At 41.7% G+C, this 19,974-nt stretch overlaps 1 protein-coding gene across 5 annotated transcripts in view; it reads right to left on the bottom strand.

Annotated features, from left to right (window-relative positions):
• Window positions 1-19,974, bottom strand: part of ank1b (ankyrin 1, erythrocytic b) — a 72,403-nt gene that overhangs the window by 4,683 nt on the left and 47,746 nt on the right. The window contains exons 23-42 of one of the 5 annotated variants that reach the window (XM_086152518.1): window positions 19,817-19,837; window positions 18,293-18,416; window positions 17,335-17,398; window positions 16,942-17,054; window positions 16,423-16,647; window positions 15,990-16,144; window positions 15,525-15,736; window positions 14,184-14,388; window positions 13,959-14,055; window positions 13,648-13,876; window positions 13,019-13,147; window positions 11,440-11,559; window positions 9,258-9,342; window positions 8,102-8,176; window positions 6,802-6,933; window positions 6,552-6,710; window positions 5,981-6,052; window positions 526-1,177; window positions 268-403; window positions 78-137 (exon numbers count right to left, since the gene is read on the bottom strand). In XM_086152518.1, coding sequence (XP_086008644.1) covers window positions 78-137; window positions 268-403; window positions 526-1,177; window positions 5,981-6,052; window positions 6,552-6,710; window positions 6,802-6,933; window positions 8,102-8,176; window positions 9,258-9,342; window positions 11,440-11,559; window positions 13,019-13,147; window positions 13,648-13,876; window positions 13,959-14,055; window positions 14,184-14,388; window positions 15,525-15,736; window positions 15,990-16,144; window positions 16,423-16,647; window positions 16,942-17,054; window positions 17,335-17,398; window positions 18,293-18,416; window positions 19,817-19,837 — 3,065 coding nt within the window. The remainder of the gene's footprint in view (window positions 1-77; window positions 138-267; window positions 404-525; window positions 1,178-5,980; window positions 6,053-6,551; window positions 6,711-6,801; window positions 6,934-8,101; window positions 8,177-9,257; window positions 9,343-11,439; window positions 11,560-13,018; window positions 13,148-13,647; window positions 13,877-13,958; window positions 14,056-14,183; window positions 14,389-15,524; window positions 15,737-15,989; window positions 16,145-16,422; window positions 16,648-16,941; window positions 17,055-17,334; window positions 17,399-18,292; window positions 18,417-19,816; window positions 19,838-19,974) is intronic. The other 4 variants (XM_086152521.1, XM_086152522.1, XM_086152519.1 and 1 more) reach the window with 4 other exon arrangements.

The following is a 19,974-nucleotide window of genomic DNA, read 5'->3' as shown; positions in this document are numbered from 1 at the left end:
AGCACCTCCTCCTTGGGTTTATAATGTTAGCGTACGAGACCGGCTTAATATAGCCGACGAAACCATGGCGGACTCACCCTTCTGGCCAGCCCGTATCCGTGATCGCCGACGAACTGTGCATCGGCAGCCTCCTCTCTCTGTGTAAAGAAAATTTAATGTGAATTTCGAGCAAAATACAAACTGCACACAGGACCTCAACCTCCTGAAGGGGCTTCATTCTCTGTTGGAAGTGAACATGTAGCACATGAGAGTAATGGTGACACACACCGGGGTCAGCAGAGCCTCGGGGGCCATGCGCAAGCTCGGATTGCTGTTGTCACATCCCGACGACACTGTACCCACCCAGCCCAGCAGGGAGTCCTTGTCTGGTAAATATGGTTGAAACGCACCGCCTCCAACTAACCTGAAAATCAAAATTCAAGAAGGAGATGTGACGTAGTGTGTAGCATGGGTTTATTTTTTGATCCGGGCCAGTGGAAAAACACACGCGGGTCGGTATCGTGTTGCATTCAAAGGGTAACATACCGGTTTTCTCCGTTGCGTTCCAGGGGTCGGCTCAGACCCGACGTCTCGCACCGCTGGGAATACACCTGCTGGCCTGCAACAACAGAAATCCCTTCCACTGAAGCTAGCTCTACACTTCCACCTCCTGCTCCCCTTCCTGCTGCAAGAGCCTCCCCTTGCTTTCCATCCAACCTCTGACCTCCTGGCTGGCCGTTTAGATTGACCTTGGGAACGGCGCCGCTTGCCCTTATTCTATCTCTTCCTGCCAGTCCACTCGCTGGCTCTTGTGGCGCCTCCTCCTCCTCAATCTCCCCTTCCTCCTCCTCCTCCTCCTCCTCCTCCTCCAACTCCATGATAGAGCCACTTGCCCCGCTGGCGCCACTACTCGGGCGACCCAAGCTGCAGGGGAGGGAGAGCGTGGCGCCCTCAGAGTCATCGGCCCGACTGCTTCCCTCCAATGACGAGTCCTCCACTGTAACCAGTGAAGGGCTGACCCCTGCTGGCCAAACTTGGACGTCTGACATCTCCATGAGCGTGTCCTCCTCAGTGGTTGCGATGGGAGCACATTCCAGACTGGAAACTTCCTGCCAGTAGGGCTCCACGCCCAGTGGGGAAGGCAAACTGTACTGCATAGAGGCGGGGGACAGCAGCTCCTCCTGCACCAGCCCATAACCTGGAAGGGCAACATGGGCAAGACAAGAGAAAGAGAAAGACTAACACCACGCAGGCACAGCCAGGAGGGGATGGGGGGATTGTCTGGGTGCTGACCTTGAAGGATCAACCGGGCTCAGCCCCGTCACGATGCACCAGAAAGAGACCGGAGTCAGTCCTTGTTGAACACCTGCCGTTTTGGCATTTCATTTAGGATTAAAACCTCCTTCGATACATGCATTCATTCATAAGTCAGACCACTGACGGATAACTTTGGTCATTTTCTAATTCATTTGTAAATATTTGGACTGATTTCTGCCTTTTTCTGGAAGGGGAAGTGTTTTTGAATTTTCCAACTCGGACGCTTTTGGAGTGAGGTGATCGGGGGACGAAAAGGTCTGGTGATTCATTGCTCTCTGTGAATTGTGCAAGAATCGGTTTGCTATCATATAAAGGAAGTGAATCTGCCGTACATTGAACATTGAGTTTCACTCAACGGAAGAGAATTGCTTACTTTATATTGAGTTTCAGGGGCACCATGTTCATTCGTCATCACAACGGTGCTAGGAGCTCAGGGGTGGCGCGTACTTTCACTCTGACGTCAGCGCAGCGCACAAATCTGAATCTGCACGTGTTGTTATCTTCCGATGGGCAATCTGCTAAGCAATGACTCTGCACTTCAAGGCAAACTTCACCAAAAATCTGCATATTCAGTATGCATTATCGTTTTACATTTGGAAAATCTTTTTCTATGATATCCCAGCAGTTGTGATGCAAATGCCAGAGCCACGCTGAAACATTTCTGTCATAGCCTCGCCTCTTGTCACATAAATTCCGCGCTAGTGAGAGTTAGCAGTAACTTGCAGGCGCCCGTTCAAAATGCAAGTTACTCTTTTGTCGTTGCAAAGTCATGCATTGCTATTTCTCAGGCATCCGAAGGAAGGTTACTGTGTCTACACATTCACGCACACAAACACACGCACGCACAGATGCGCACACTCAATGATGTATAAGATTTAATTAATTTATCAACTTTTTTCCTCTCGCCTAAAGGGACAATTTGTCTGCATTTTTAAAATGTCCTCAAGTTACAAGCATTAATGTGATCTGAACAAGATCAAGACAGAGGAATTAATCCACTGCAATAATGCTGGAAAACTACAAAAGACAAATAAATGCACACAGTCATGTAAACAAACATGTTGCATGACAAAGAGTACTTATTCAGCAACATTCAATTCAGGAAAAAAACAGATGTGTGGCATTATTCCTGTTATCATTTCATATATTAGCTGTAATTTTGATTGTAAAAACAATGAAAAAACAACAAGTTTTATTCCTTGTGCGTTTTGTGTTTAAACAGGTTACAAAATTTCACATCCAATAAAAAAGGGAACAATTTACATAATTGTTTCTTGATTGACTTGATAAGTCTTTCTTTTTTGAGCCAATTTATTGTGTCATATTATTATTATTACTATATAACACATTGTAGAATGTATATAGAATTTAAGACTAAGCCTCTATAATAAAATTTTGATAGACGGTCAAATCAATACGTTGCTAATAGTAAAAGTGGAAAGCAACAGAGCATCTGCAATAGATTTTAGAGGTTACGATATAATATTTAAATTGTAGAGAAATAAGAGAAATGAGGTTCATTGTACCTGATAAGGATGAAGTTACTATTGTCGAGCACATAGATTTTGTTCATGAACTGCTGAGCCTGTTGTATGTGAAATGAAGGAGACGGGTCACGTCCTTGATAGTCGTTGTCATAGCAACTGGAACTCCTCAGTTTTCTGAAAACTCATCTAGTCTGTATGGATGCGTCTGCAATGCTTTCAAACAACTCAAGGGGTAGTCGGGGTTCAGATGTTTAAAAAGGTGTGGTAATTCAACATTTCAACAGGGTAATTCAACAAGGTATTCAACATTTATGACACATGTGTTCAAAGTTTTTTTAGCAATGATCTTTGCACAACATTGAAAATTCCGAATATACATATATAAATGTTATTGTGTCCTATTTAATAACCAGATACATCAACCTTTTTTACCTGCATGACTAAAAAGGGATTTTCTTTGTTACATGTCGTATTTATTTCAATGAATGATCTTTTTTTTATTTGTTTATTAAATTAGAAGGTAGACACAGTGTATAATTAAAATGCCCAAGAATTTATGACATTTATGCAATGACTAACTTTCACTATACTGGTCTTTACAGTGAAACCTGTCGAGTCAGTCATCCCAATTTGAGCAGTAGATGTCAAGTGAAATAATGTTGTGGAAATTAATAGCTTTCTTTTTGTTTTTCATCTATTTGTGTGGCTATTTACTAGGACACTTGAGTCTACCCAGGTTGACCTATGAATGACAGTATGTTTTTTTTATTGCGATAGGACATTTTCATCAATACCTGAACATAGCATGGAAGTCATTCGCATAGTGAGTAAGCATGCGTGTGTGTTTCTGGGATGTTGCGGGCCAGAATAATGGGAGGTGGCATCAGAATGAGGTAAACAGGGAAGAATGAGAGTCTGAATGAGGTGAATGAGTCTGGGTCAGCCTTTCTTTTCATTCCTACCACTTAAACAAGCAGTCACAGGTAGAAAGCACGAGATGTGGTGATGCAGAAATCAACTCCAAAGGAACTGTCAAAGCATACGGACCAAAACAGAAACACAGCACAACACTTGCTTACTCATCACTACACACACACACACACACACACACAAACACAAACACACACTCACATACAGTCCGGCACTGAAACTGGAACACAGATGAGGACACAGTATTATAACACTGAAATACAGAAACATTCACTGACACCCCAACCTGAGTGAACCTCAGTTGTCTCACACACACACACACACACACACACACACACACACACACACACACACACACACACACACACACACACACACACACACACACACACACACAACCTCTGCTGGCAGATAATGTTCAGATAATGACACAGGTGAGTCTGTTGTCTGCCATGGACGAGGGCACTGTACAAAAGTTAAACAGACACATCCCATCTTTATAGGGACAATAGATTTAATACCTATTATTTATTTGAGAAATACTGGAACATCATTACTCTAAGAGCAATGTTTTTCATGTATATATACAGAATGTGTGTATATATATATATATATATATATATATTAAAAGTGTGTCCATGAAACTATTGTCGCAAATTATTTCTAATAATTCAATAATCAATTGGATTTTGTCCATTGTGAATGATAAAAAAAAATCTCTCTTTTCAAAATTAATGTTTGAAAGGTTAATCGAACTGGATTAGAAACAGTCTCCTAGCAACATTATATATTGAACATTATGTGCAGAGCCGTTCATGTTAGAGCGCAGCATTCGAAATTAAATCAACACCACAAAAAATACAATTTATTTCACAGAAAAAGACATATTTTTGTTAATATAGCGGTTAGAAACACATCCACTGAACAGAGAAAACATTTGCATCGTGAAGAAGAGTTCAAACAACAAAAGCATGCCATGCATATATACAGTAGATGTCAGGATTTGAAACAACAAAATATCATTATTCTTAAAGAAAGCACTCATTTTGGGAAGACCTGGGTAAAAAAAAAGCTAATTTGTCCTAAATTTCATCTACGGTGCCTCTTTTGTAAATTCAGTGCTGATAAGAACTGGACACCAACATGACAAATGGAAATAAAAGCAACTTATAATCTATGTGAAATCACCTATGTTTTCACTTTCCTGGAATGCTAACATATTCAGCTGCTACTTAGTAATGCCCAGGTCTCAAACACACACACACACACACACACACACACACACACACACACACGCACGCACTAACACACACTAACGGAAAGGCAGGCAGCATGCACATGCTCGAACTGTAGTACAAACACAGAGCTGGACTGAGAGAGGAGGAGTAGAGGGTCCCCGCTCAACTGAACGAGGAAGGAGCACGGGAAAAATAGATGACAAGAGGAGGCCCAGAGGTTCAACATGAGGTCATATGAGGTCAGAGGTTGGACAGGAAGAGCTGTGAGGAAGAAGAGCAGGAGAGGGGAGTAGGAGGAGGAGCAGGGTGGTCGGGCATGACATGTCATAGGTTCAGAGAAAAAGGCTGGAAGAAGGACAGACAGAGGTCGTCCTGAGCGAGATGCAAAACTTCAGAGCCTGATGTCTGCTGCCGGTCAGGCAAAAAAATCAGGCGTGTGAAATTCCGTCTCATTCAGAAAGAAAGAGAGACAGACAGAGCGAAGGAAGAATAGAAACAAGGTATGACGGCCCAGAGCACATTATCATCTATCACCTGACTCTAAGTGTTGCTTTTTTTAACACGTGTACTCATCCCAGACATACACACGTATGTGCGCACACACACATATGTGCGTACGCGGAGGCTACACTTATACACATATTGTCTAAATAATCGGAAACATTTGTGGAAAAAATTCCGAATTAACAAATGAGCATTGCGTCGTTTGGCTTCGAAATTATATCCCGTCTGCTGGAGTGGACGCTATCCTCGTTTCTCATATTTGGTGACCAGAGTAAGAAAACATCATGTTCCGGGCTCAGTGAGGTGTGGAAACTTGTAACAGAAGAAAATGTAACTCCAGAGAGGAGTGCACGGAGGCGGGGTGGGTGCATGCTGCATAAAGGGCTGGGTTCATGGTGGGAGAATGACACCATTCCTCAGACCTCAAAAAACATTGTTTGAGATTCATCATCATCATCATCATCATCATTACGATTTGGAATGAGCAGCAGACCACCATGCACCCCAAACATCCCTTCCACTTACCCCTTCTGAAAAACGGGGGTCTAATAACTCTTGGCTTGCGCACTAGGCGCGACGGCCTTGTGTCCGTGACCTCTTGTGGAGCAACAGAGACAAGGTGGAACGGTTGTTACCCAGACCCCGTGGGGAAGCAGGAGCACTTTCAGAGCGGCGAGGTAAATAATAACAGTTCACAGAATTGTGCTACGATGAAATGAAGAATCTAAAAAAAATAGGCTGATTTTTTTGCTTTCATAATTTCCCCTCTCTGCAATGCAAATTCTGCATGACGTGGCCTGAAATAAAAAAAAAATCTGAATTTTTTGATGTCGGCTGCACATCATGATGGTAAAAAGGGGACCTCAGTGGTAATATTCGATATGAAGACGCCGAGTACTCGTTCTAGTAGTTAGTAATTAGATTAGTAATCTTCATGACAAAGTGACGTCACATTTACGTAAGGGACGCGCTGTTTGATCTTACCTTGCTGAATTTCTACAGCTTCAAAGTGTCAAAAAAAGAATAAATAAAATCAGAAAAAGCGTCGTCTCACACGTCGTGCGCGGGCTAAGTTTGACACGTTTGTGTATCTTACCATTGATGACACTCGGCGACAGGAAGGTGGAGTCACGGTCACCCAGCCGGCAGGTACCCTCCTCTGAAGACGCGGGGGCTGGCTGCGCCGCCTGACTCTCCAGGGAGCTCATGATGTCCGTACGATCGATGTTCTTCAGAGCGATATACAGACTCTCCACTGGAGGGGTTGGAATGTTAAGTCATACAAATAAGAAATAACAAGGACAAGCTGAATGATTTGAGGTCATAAAAAGGAGATGTGAACATACTCTTTGCCCTTTTGCCCTCTCTGCTGACCCACAGGCTGAGAAGGGCAGAGCTCTGGTCCAGTAAGGAGTTGGGGTTCTCCACACGGATCCTGTTGATGTCATCTACTCCAAACTGGAGCTCTCGAGCTAACTCTAACGGGAAAAAGGAAAAAAAAAAAAATTAAAAACGGATGAAAAGGGTAAATCTAAATGAAGACAGGGTCTTGGTAAAATGTGACCTAGACCTGGGCCTTGATCCAACTCTTGCTAGAGGAGCTATTTTCTGATTGTTGTGCTGTAGAACTACACTTCATTACATCTATTACTGCTACAACTGATAATAATAAACATAAATAACAAAAGAAATAATTACAAAGCATTTTTCATCGGTGTGCCGACAAACATACATGCGGATTTTCTGATTCCATGTGCATTATTCAGAGCATGAGTAAACTTGTGATTGTATTATACAAATTGTCATTTGATGCAACTTCTTGAACATACCTTTAATTTAAAATAACACGGTTTGTAATCAGCCCATGAATGAAGTGCCTTTTCTCTTCATAACGCAATGATTCACACATTTTTCATGTGAATAACAACTGGACCCCCTTATCATTTTTACACCTGTTTCATTTTAAACACACTCACATGGAATTTGCTACACATTTGCACACATGGAACACATTTGCTATAATACCCGCTGATACATAAAATACATTTCTCAAAATAGAATAGAATAGAATAGAATGTGCCTTCAGGAGACTAAGTTATATATTTTAACTGTACACCGTGTTGTAGATTATATGAAAGAGCTGTTGTTGACATGAAGTAAAAACTTTTATCAAAATTTCATAAACATATGGGCTATCAAAAAAAAAAAAAAATAAATAAAAAAAAAAATATATATATATATACACTGCTCAAAAAAATAAAGGGAACACTTAAAAAACACATCCTAGATCTAAATGAATGAAATATTCTTATGAAATACTTTGCTCTTTACACAGTTGAATGTGCTGACAACAAAATCACACAAAAATGATCAATGGAAATCAAATGTATTAACCCATGAAGGTCTGGATTAGGAATCACACAAAAATTAAAGTGTAAAAACACACTCCAGGCTGATCCAACTTTGATGTAATGTCCTTAAAACAAGTCAAAATGAACCTGTGTTGCTTCCTGAGTGGACACTATGATTTCACAGAAGTGTGATTGACTTGGAGTTACATTGTGTTGTTCAAGTGTTCCCTTTATTTTTTTGAGCAGTATATATATTTATATATATATATATATATATATACACAAACGAACTGACCTGCCCAGCTTAGACCCAGTTGTTCAGATATCATGTTGATCTTGATCTCTGTCCTCTCCATTGCATTTACTGTGGCTGAGACAAAGAAGAATCTGAATCAGAATCAGAGATAAGTGACAGCCGATGGTACCAACACAAATCCACAGTGATTCACTGGATTTCTCCCCAAAAAAAAGGACATTCTCTCCCTGGATTATAAACTGAGTAGTTATTGCTTTGTTTGGATAGTAAATATTATGGATAAATGACAAATATCGTCATTATAATACCATAGTGCATCAAAATTAATGCTGAGAGTGTTAAATTTGCATTTGTATTACTGATAAGCATGTGAGCTGTTGTTTCCCTACTGGGTTTACTTGAAAAATACTCTTTTTCAATATGCAATTTATACTTCTATTAGGGATACTTACCTTAAGAAAACCATTGCTCTGCTGAAGGATTGTCTTTGCTCAAATAATCCACAGGGTTAGCTCAATGCTCACGGGGAGTGTATAATTTAGTGTTCATTTAGGGACTAACCCCACCGACTACAGTAGCATTCATTAAACATAACAGAGGCACCAAAATGCAATGTAGCAGCGCCGTATATGTGATAGACAGAAAAGACCTTACTCCTTTAGAAACCCATTCCCAGATGTCACAAGGGCAGTTGTGACTCATTCACTACTGTCCAGTGTAAGGGCTCCTCTGTCTAGCTCCACTGTGAGGTCCTGCCCATTCCCATTGGCAATAGGTATAATAACAGTTTGCTGCCATGCCATTTTAAATCGCAGTGGAGACATTAGCACCATGCAAACCCATCACAAAAAAATCATTCATCTTTTGTAATAGCTACCACGGCACCTTCGAAATGAAAAAGGCCAATTTTCAAGGTGCCGTGGAGCCATTTTAAACTGTATACGGGACTCGTCTTTTGGCACCAATCAATAGAATTTGCTCTACCTGGACTGCAAAAAAAAGTTTGGAAACACTTCAGAGCAGTGTATTGCATCCAGGTTATGCCTGTGCCATGCGTGCAGGTGAGACAGATAAGGGGGGGGAATAGAGAGGGCAGAAGTAGAAAGCAAAGGGTTGTTGCTTAAAGGACAATGCAACTCTCAGTATCCTCCTGCACTGTGTCTACATCAGGAGGTTAAAGTGGCGAAGGACTCACCTGCACCCGGTTCATTCAAAGCACTGTAGCGTTCCCTCAGGACGAGGGGCGTCAGTGTTCGTCTTCGCTCCTCGCTTCCAACAACCTATAAAAGGAGCAGAATCGAATTATAATAATTTACCACATTTTCTTATATAGTAATATAACGCTACTTCTTTAAATCTTTTTTTTTCCCTCTTTGACACAAAGTCAGCCAGCTAAATACCCACAATGCATCTATAACAGGATGCCCCCCTGTGGTGCATGGGTCTAAAAGTTAGACAGGCCAAGAAATAATAGGTCTCAAAAGTGGAATCTCCAAGTGACGACAGGGAGTTATGGTTAATGACATACAGAGGTATCGGGGATAGCTACTCTGAGCGATAGAATTAGTCACCGGGCAAAGCCTTTTCTAATGTTCCACTAAAAAAACTAAATAGTTAAGCACTGTACCTAAATACTGCTTTCAAAATGAATATCTTGCAAAGATGTGACAAGTGAGAACAGACACTCAATAGCAAGGACTACCTTATGGGTCAATCTCAGAGTTGGCCAGAGCAAATCTGTCACCTCCAACTGATGAAACCCATCAGTATTATTGCCTTAAAGCAATGCGAACAGTGTAAATAAAATCTTAGAATTAATTTACACATTCATTCTTTGTCTATGCAGCTGATCCTGAGCACAGGATCTCAACTGGCATTAAATAAGAAGCAAGGCGCACCCTGAACTGTTCGGCAGTAAACTAAAAGGTAAAGAAGGCTATTTAGCTATTGATTTAAATATCTATACTGCTTATCCCAGCTGTCATATGAACCAGTCACCCAGTGGTTCATATGTATACAACCGTTCACTCGTCTGAAGAATTTTGGGTCTCCAATTAATCCACTGCTTTTTTGACCAGTGCAAGGAAACAGGAGAACATGAAGATTTCACACAGGAAGGTCTGCTGTCAGGCTTGAACCAGGAAATGTCTACCTGTGAGCAGGAAGCAGCAACCTCTGAACCACTATACTGTCCGCTATGTAGCCATTCACTCTAATTTACACCAATTTACACTAATTGCATGTTCTGGTAGCGAAGCTGGATAACCTACAGAGTCAACACTGTTCTAGAAAGAGCAAACAAACTCGACAAAGAAAGGCTCCGGTAAACTTCGGGAATGAAATCGGAGCCCTTCACGCTGTGAGGGGAGACTTCGAACTGTTATACCAAAGTCTGCAAATATTTATAGTGAAAAGTGTAAAAAAGTGCTTCAAATTAATGTCTTCTTGGCTGGAAGGTGATGCATTGAGTTTTTTAAACCACAACGAACTTCTAGATCACTTGGCTTTGAGAATGCCTGTGTGAAATGCTGAAAATGTGTTGGTTGACACCAATTGGTAAACGCCTAATTCCTTACCATAAACTATTTTTCCACTTCACCCTCGTGCAATCTTAACATTGTGTTTACTCCCCTTGTCCTATTGGTCAAAAATGACCCATAAGACAATCTTTGTGGCCTAGTGGTGTACAGCCCACATGGAAACATAAACAAAAGAGAAGTATGGCTTTTTCTAATTATGGGGTCTCTTAAGGAAAAGTCATAAAATTTCAAGTTGGAAAAAAATTGGTTAAGGTATTTTTTCTACAGCTAAACATGGTAGTGGGTCACTTTTGACCCGCAAGACAACACAACGGTTAAGAATATACCAAGCAAACAGTAATTATGATTTTTTTCCTCTCATATACAATTATGCAATCTTTTACATGATTGTGTTTAAACTTTATAAAAAATGGACATTCCTGCTTCAGAATCAACCTTATCCCATTTCCATTCCCATCTACTCCATGGCAAAAAAAGTTTGAACCCACCTCCTCGTCATCTGGCCTTACTACTTATTCTTATCTATTGAATATACAGCATATGTACTTTCCTTTTCCCCGACATGTCAACTGGCCACCTTCCTTTTCCTGTCATTGCGCCAAATGTTCGTATGTATGTATCAAGCTCAGAAATCCCCAGTTTTGAGGCAAAATGATTTCACACCAATCATGTTTGATATTTACATCCATGAATAAAATGTCTTTTCGAGCAAGACGCAGTTTCATGACTCCTTTCTCAACTTGCAATGGCGTCAAAAACGATTTCTGAGCTTCATCTCTATTTTGTACGCTCATAGTTGCATAGACTATTTAGTGGATTTGGCAAGCATGTCTGTACCTTAACACAGGGGGGCATGGCGATGTTGAGGTTGCACAAAACATGCTGTGCGTCTTCATACTTAGTACCCTTCCGCAGGAAGGACAAAAACCCAGTGGCATCCTTGGTACTATCCCTGACCTGACAAATGAGGTGGAAGAGAGAGACAGCATGGAAAGAGGAAGAAAAAAAAGGAGGTGCCAGATTGAAGAATGAACAAAGAAAGGAGAAGAGTGGAAAAAAAAAAACATGAGAAAAGATGGAGGAGACAAAACAGATGAAAACCAGGATTAGATCCCATCCACAACTTTTCTGTGATGTGGCTCAGTAACTGGGGAGGAGAAGAAAGGGGGATACAGGGATGAAAGCAGTCCACAAGCAGGCAGAGGGAGAGATTTACCTGCACACTTTACCTGGACGTCTGTCAGACCAGACGGTAACAGAGTGACCGTGAGAGAGAGAAAGAGAGACAGTGAGACAAACACATACAGACAGGCAAGGCCGCGAGGTAGGAGAGCACGCAAAGAAGGTGAAGGAATCACAGGATGCGCAGAGATTCACCCGTGAGATTCGACAGGCAGACATGCCGGCTGCTTGTTGTGGGCGATGTGGTTGGTCAGTTAGACCGACAAAACAAATAATGACTCAGACACACAAAACCGTAATAAGTGAAAGGAAAAAAAAAAAAAAATTTACAAATGATTACAAGATTAGCAAATGAATCTACGCACACAGCCTTAAAAAATATAGACAGCAACAGATATTGTTGGGAACATCTTTAACACCTGCGTAATACAGGAAGAAAGGGACGGCAAGAATTGTAAGTTACCATATACTTTAAGGTGGGATATTATCAACAATGGGGTATTCATCACTGCATGTTATTGATATTTCTTGAAAATTATGGTAAAAAATAATAAAAAAAATCAGCAAGGTATGCATTTAACATTTCCCTTTGTGTTTTGTGTTTTTTGGGTTAACTTTTTTGCAGTCTTGAAAAAGATTTTCTGACAAACACATGTGTATCATGTTACAGTATCAGCACATCACAAATATTTGAAACCCCCCAAATCTTTTGATCTTTATGAACCTGCATATAAATTTTGTATCATATAAATTATGGGAATCACACTGAGCAGGTAAAAGAAATCATACCGAAAAGCACTCAAAGTGTAATTTTTCAGTATAAAGAAAAAATATTGTCTGGACTTTACATGTGATTACAAACGATTGGTGTCATGATGTTATGGCTTTCATTAGGTTTTATTCAACATCAAAACATATTTTTTTTCGAAAGCGGGATTTTGTTCCCCGAGATCATGAAGATTATTGGCGTTTTGTGTACAGTTTGTAACAAACGACCATCGGAAATTCCTCTCCAGATTTATTTTCTAGTCAATTAAATGATATTCATTTGTTAAAATCCGGAATGTGAAGAAACGCTATATAGAAAATTCCAAATGAGTTCATTAAAATTAAAGTGAAAAACCTGCGTGTTGCGGTTGTATAAACAATACACATGATGATCAGAATATGGAGCTGGTGATTTAGATGCAGGTATAATATATTATTATTATTTTTTTTCCCTGGGTAAACAGACCTTGACTGAAACTGGTAGTCTGTTGTCTCTAAAGGCCTGGAAGCTAAAACTCCGAGGCTGCTGCGTGGCCTTCCTGATCGGCACCAGGTTCCCTGAACATTCCAGGTGGAGCGGCATACCCTCCATCACCTGCGGGAAAGTCCAAGTATTAGTAACAGACTGGATGAACCAGTGAGTGATTTATCGTAAATCCTTGCAAAAGGACACAAGCTCTCTTTCTCACTGCAGAAAACATGACACTTGCAGTTCTACCCTGTTGCGCTTGAAAGCCCTAACATTGACATTTCCCAATATATATGTTCTCATGCCCTTCGTGAGGCCTGGGGGACGACTGTGCAAAATTATTGGTGGAGGGAAAGAAGAAATGAAGTTAGTTGTTGTGAGAGGAGCGTGTACAGAATAGGGACTAATGGCAACCACTGAAGTATTTTGTCTTGCATACACTATCCATTACAATGATAGCTCCTTAAAAAATCCAAGTATTTGGATACAAAAGGCTCTAGAAGTTTCGGCAATTTCACGTTGGAGTGATAAATCTGATTCACGCTGTCTTCCTGTTGCCCATATTTCCGCCTCAAACAAAAATTATCCTTGCCAATATAGTTATTTTCTCTTGCACCTGTGCTGACCTCAATGTCTCGACTCCGCGCCACTTCTGTGAAATTCTCATGGAGCTCCAGAGTTTTATCCATCTTGTCATCTGTCATACAGTAGCAACGCAACCGTCCCTCACGGGCTTCATTCATTTTCGCAAAAATGACAAACTTGGCCATGTAAGGCACAGCCATCAGTTCTCGATACAGCAAGTTGGCGAAGGTCACGGCCTCCGCTGTGCGAGGACAATCCGCGAGCCAGAATCTGCGGAAAGGGAATAAGGGACATTTGAAGATTCGTCGAAAATCATCATGAAGATATATTCGGGGATAAAACTGCAACTGACCTTGCAGAAACATTGGTGGTAAAGTTGGCACAGCTGTTGGCGTACATCAGTTTGGTGGTTCCGGTGATGTCCTCCCACTGAGCAGGAGCTGTCCCGCCTGGGTGGAAAAGGTAATTCAGAATGTCATTCATGTCCATTTATCAAGGCAAAAATGGGAAATTTATTTCATGACATTATCACATCCAAAAAGTCTGATTTCATCATGGATGATGAACAAACTTGTACCAATGACACTGCAGAGGAGGCGCAAACTTGTGGTGTCTCCCTCTCCGGCATCACGAGGGCTCTCCCTCCAGGACGGCGGTAGTGGGATACGCAGGCCGATTGGGCGGTGAAATTTACGCCTGCGCGGCTCAATCGTGACCACCGGGCTGAACGTCGCCTGGTTGCCTAGTTGCCGAGTCAGCAGTTCATCGGGAATCGGCTGTGCCTGCGGTCGGCGAGAGAACACGCGCCAGAAAACGGCGGGATAAAAATGGTGCAGATCAATAGAAGGGTGGATGTGAGCGCCATGCACTTAGTAAAGGAGGACTACGGGGTAAAATCTTTAAAAACTGAGACGGAATACAAAATGGAAAAAGAACCCAAGGGTTAAATACGACTGAAACATCAGAATCACAACCATACTCACACATGCAACCAATTTATAAGTCACACCTGACCCAATTCGGATCAGTGCATCAGCTCAGTCAGTGTGGCTCACAACTTAAATCGGGGAAATGAGGAGTGAAGAATGGCTGTATAAAAAAGGAAAACATAAACAGAGCAGTGTAAGGCAAAACAAAATTCAGACCCATGCAGTTTCTTCATGTAACATCAGCACTTTGAGAGACAATGTTGAAATAATGGTTAGTGAGGTGAGCAAAAAAACAAACGACAGAAATGCGGAGTGCATAACCATTGAGAATCTCTTTGTTATGGAAAACACAGCCAAGCAAGGGTCGTGCTAAGAAAATAAAAACAAAAACAAAAAAACATGATCAGCAAAAGTGATTCAAAAATTTTTCGTTTGTGTATGTGTGCTTTCGGATGACCGTCAAACACACATTCACCGAAACACCCCGTCAGGCAAGAGGAGCCACACGCCAAAAAAAAAAAAAAACGCCGGCTTAGACTTCAGTGGGTAACATGAAGTATCTAAAACCGCTGCTCTGAATTGTCAAGAACGAGTTATCGATCAGATAAAGCTAAGTTTGATAGTCGGCTTCCCAGACATCTCTGCTGGGCGGTCCGGCCTAATTGTCATTCTTTGCCCGAGGCTCCTTCTACTTAAGCTCTTTACGGTGCAACCTCTGATTCCAAATGACATAACAACACAAAACAATACAATATGGACCTGTAGGATTGATAATTTATGAATATAAAGAGATACCTTTACAAAAGTTGAATAACCCCAGATGTCATATTGTGAATGTAAAATATAAACACTTAGATATTTCATAACTGCGATCAATAGTAAAGTGTCTGTTTACCCTGCACTGCCAACAACTATAAATGTCTCACTGACGACTGTCCATTCTTGTCGCTATCAACCGAAACGTCTCTTTATTTCACTGCTCTTCCTACCTGCAGTCCCAGTCGCACTCTTTTGGTTACGGCCGTCTCGGGGAAGATGGCTTCGACGTGGGGGACCAGCTTACTGGTGAGCCGGCCGCCCTCCGGACCAACCAGATCGCTCTCCTGCTGAATCCGTGAGACCACAGCGAAGTACAGGGGGAAGTCGGTGGAGATGATCCGCCGGATTCTTTTCTTGTCCAGCTCTTCTTGGCTTTCCAGTTCTGGAGACACAAAAGGAGATGAAGAAAGGAAGGTCGTGGGCAGAATAAGAAACAAAAACAATCATATAAGGACTGATATTTCCTTTTTAATGAAAATAAGCGTCATACTTTTACAACATATGAAAGGACTCGAGTGTAATATAGCTGAGGAAACGCTCCTCCTCATATTCTGCAAGCCCACGATCATAAATCAAGATTATAGTTATCCGCAACAGCGAGGGGTCTCACGGACGCTGACATCCATCACACTGACCTTCATCCATGCCGTTCAGAATAGTTTCTAGCACTTCGTCACCGTAGCGGTTGCGGTGTTCCTTCCATACCGAGCCGTTCTCACTTCGCAGGACGACAAGCTCCCTGTCGCCTCGACCCAGTGAGGAAAAGTGTGGGATTTCCACTATTACGGGCCTGTAATAAACAAATAAAAACCCGCCTTTAAATCAAGTTTTGATCCACTTTTAAGGTTTTCCTTCTCAGTGAGGTGGAATAAAATGGACCAATGTATTTGAGTAGACGATGAAAAACGTAAGTCAAATAGATGTACATATATTATGTTTAGTGTAAAAGAAAATGATTATACATCATGCTGTGGCAACACATTTTGGTAGCATTTCTTTAGATAAAATGTGAATCTGTGTCACAGTATTTGCTTTTTAACGTTTGGACAAAGCTGCAAGGTCACCCACCCGAGGAACTGCATGCTGGACGGACCGAGAGAGATGATGCGGCTTGCGAGTCCCTCCCCTTCCACCAGAGGCGGAGGTGTGGTCAGTTTCTGAGGTTTTACCAAGCGGCAGGTAATGCGTGTCGGCGCGGCACAGGTCCGGGGAGGGATGATCACTCGCAGCCCGTGGTGTCTGCTGCCTCGCATGGAGCCTCCCCGAGCGTCCACCATAAAACTCACCAGGAAACTGAATTTCATACAGCGACACCAGTCGTTAGATGGATGGGATAGTTTGTGTAAAACGATCCGCTTTATCGCTTCATCGGTAGTCACAAAGAGCAGCAAATCACATTGGTCAGCAACATGGGAAAACTATGAAATCAAATGTATCAACCAGTATATCATCCACTATTCATGATTGTCTTTTCACAGTATTCCTATGGTTATATTGAGAAGGTCACCTCAAAATCGTATTACTTTTGAGCTGTAATAAAGGATAAAAATATGGGTAATAATATGGCACTTTTTTTAATCTGCTCACCCAGTGTGAATTGGACTGGCCATGGGGCTGACATTGTCTGAAGTCTCTGTCGCTGGACTACTTGGGATCAAGGAGTCTTCGTCATACTCCTTGGGCAAAGGGATGGGGGTATGCTGAGGGCAGAAAGAGTGAAATTGTAAAAGTCAGTGAAACGGACACAGTGGGGGAAAAAAAAACAAAAAAAAAAACAGCTGAAATGCTTGAGACAAGGAAAAGCAGGAGGGGATTACAGATTAAAAAAGAAAAAAAAAAGAAAATGAAAAGAGAAATATAACAAAGAGGTGACAGAATTGAACATGGAGAATAAGAAAAATTTAAAACACCACATTTATAATACTGTAGCTCGAGGAACAAATCCAAACACATTTGCTGCCCGATATGCGTCAAGCCTACCTGATCCAGAAGGACAGTCTCAGGGGACACACAAGGGATTCTGGGAATAGCTGGAGAATACGGTCTGTAGGAGAGGAAGAGAGACATCAATGAAAAGTCAAATGTCAAATATCCAGTCAGCCTTGCCCGGCCCTGGAGGCTATCCCAGCTGCCTTTTGGCGAGAGGTGGGGTTCATCCTGAGCTGGTCGCTCATGAGGCAATAGAGACAAACAGCCATTCACATGTCACTTTCACACTTCAAATAGACAGACAGTCATTCACGCATTTGCTCAATCTAGGGTCTGCGGTAAACCGGGTGCATGTTTCTGGACTGTGGAAGAAACTGGGGGAGAACATGCAAACTCCACACAGAAAGATCCCCGGAAACGGAAACAGAAAGATCAATTCCTTGCTGTGAGGAGGCAGAGATAACCACTACACCACTGTCCCGCCCATATAGTTAATGCAATATAATTCTACTTTATTAAAATGTGCAGGGTTGATTTATTCCCCTAAATGCACTAACCCATTAAAGACAAACACACCCTTGATTATATCATGAATGAATAAATGAAAAAATAAATAAAATATTTTTTTATAGAACCAAACCAGTGAAAAACTCTATTTTAACCCTTGTGCGATCTTAACATTGTGTTTACTCCCCTTGTCCTATGGGTCAAAAATGACCCATAAGACAATCTTTGTACCCTAGTGGTGTACAGCCCACATGGAAACATAAACAAAAAAGAAGTATCATTTTTTCTAATTATGGGGTCTCTTTAGGAAAAGTCATAAAATTTCAAGTTGGAAAAAAATAGGTTAAGGCGTTTTTTCTACAGCTTAACATGCTAGTGGGTCACTTTTGACCCGCAAGACAACACAAGGGTTAATCTTCATCATGTAAAGGCAATATGACGTTTTCAAAAAGGAACAAAAATCCAGTGCGGCGATTGACGCAAACACACGATTGACACTTACGTGGTACCCATGCCCCCCTCGAAATCTCTCAGGGTCTTCTTTGGAGAAAGGAAGTCTTCATCTTGGTCCTTAAAGTCGTCAAGTTTCAAATAACGTGCCCCATCCATACCCAGCAACTCATCTCCTGTGAATAGAGGAGAGAAGTTAGGGCGAGACAAAAGGGCAAGGACGGCAAAAATAAGAGGGAACGGCAAAAGACGGGCTGAAAACAGCACACATAATTTAGATAGAGAAAGGACAAGAATAGGGGGATACAGGGTAAATTGATGCTTGCTGAAACTCAATTTTCTTGACTCCGTCTTAAAATATAGTATTCCGGAATCAGGTTTTGTGACTTGTTTGTCTATGAGCGACAATGGGAATGAGGTGTAACCATTGTTTCCATCCCTTCACCCTCCAACCCCTTCACCTTCGACAGCCCACAGAAAGTACGGTGACACAATAGTCTCGGATACTGCGGTTGAAGCGATGCAAATACAGAGCCAATGGAGAAACCAAGGAGATAAAACAAACGGGTTCTCAAAAAAGTGAATATCGGGACAGTCTGAAACACTGCACGGACAACAAACTGCAAGACACTCAGTGGAAGCTTTCTTTAAATGTGCATGCTCAGTAGAGATGAAATCACATATGGTGATGGCTGACTGGTGGAGGAGAAAACATCTCATTTAGTACACGGGGTTGATAGTTAAATAATAACCACAACAACGATAGTAAAGGCGCAAACTTGGTGAAAGCTGCTCGGGGGAACACGCAGGCAACGAAATAAAATCAAATTGTTATGACAAATACAGCACAAAAAAGTTAAGCTGGATTCAACTTTGTTGTAAAGGTCGAGGTGATTCTGAGGGTCCCTTGAGAGGAGAAAAGGCCACGTAGTCAACAAGCCATGAGAAGCACAGTTTCACAGCTTGGAAACAGCATGAGTGTAGAAAGTTAAGTGAAAAAATACAACTAGTGGCACTAGTTCTAAATCACTCATTCATTCTCTATATGGCTTAACCTACATTCAGGGTCATAGGGATGCTGGAGTTTATCCCAGTAGTCATTGGGTGAGAGGTGGGGTCGCCAGTTAGTGACGGGGCCACATATAAAGGCATCGGACCGGGACCTTGTTAACCTGAGGCAGAAGCACCAACCGCTGCACCACTGTAGTGCTCAGCAGTTTATCATGTAAATGCAAAAAAAAAAAAAAAAAAGTAAAAGCCCGGTTTCTCGCAATCATGTGTCCACAAACTGATGTGTTCTGGTAAAAGGAAAATGCTGTGACTACATGCTGATGAGATACATATCTCTACATCGTTGTTTTTTTTTTTCTTCTAAATAAATGTCCAATCGCGAGGGAAAACGAGAGACAAAAGATACAAGTACAAACAGAGCTGAAGTTGAGTGCAAAACCTGAATAGCCGACCAGAAAGACAACCAGTGACGCACAGAGAAAATGAGAAAATGCAATCGCAATGAGCGCACATGTTCGGTAGCCATCGGAACAGACAAGCCAAACATATATGTACAATCCCCTACCTAACGTTAGCTGGGCAACCCCTACAAAACAAATGGAAAGGGGTGTTATCGACAGTATTTGATAGGAAAATGCACATAAAACATGGAGGTACTTCATATGATATATTCCCCACATGGTCTTAAGAAAAAAAAAAAAAAAAAATCAACACAGTGTAGCT

This window comes from Fistularia commersonii, chromosome 9 (genome assembly GCF_037954325.1).
Source record: "Fistularia commersonii isolate RoL2024-O1a breed Wild chromosome 9, RoL_Fcom_v1.0, whole genome shotgun sequence".
Lineage (NCBI taxonomy): Eukaryota > Metazoa > Chordata > Actinopteri > Syngnathiformes > Fistulariidae > Fistularia > Fistularia commersonii.
Note: the sequence above shows the minus strand (reverse complement) of the source record. Positions and strands in the feature narration are given on the sequence as shown.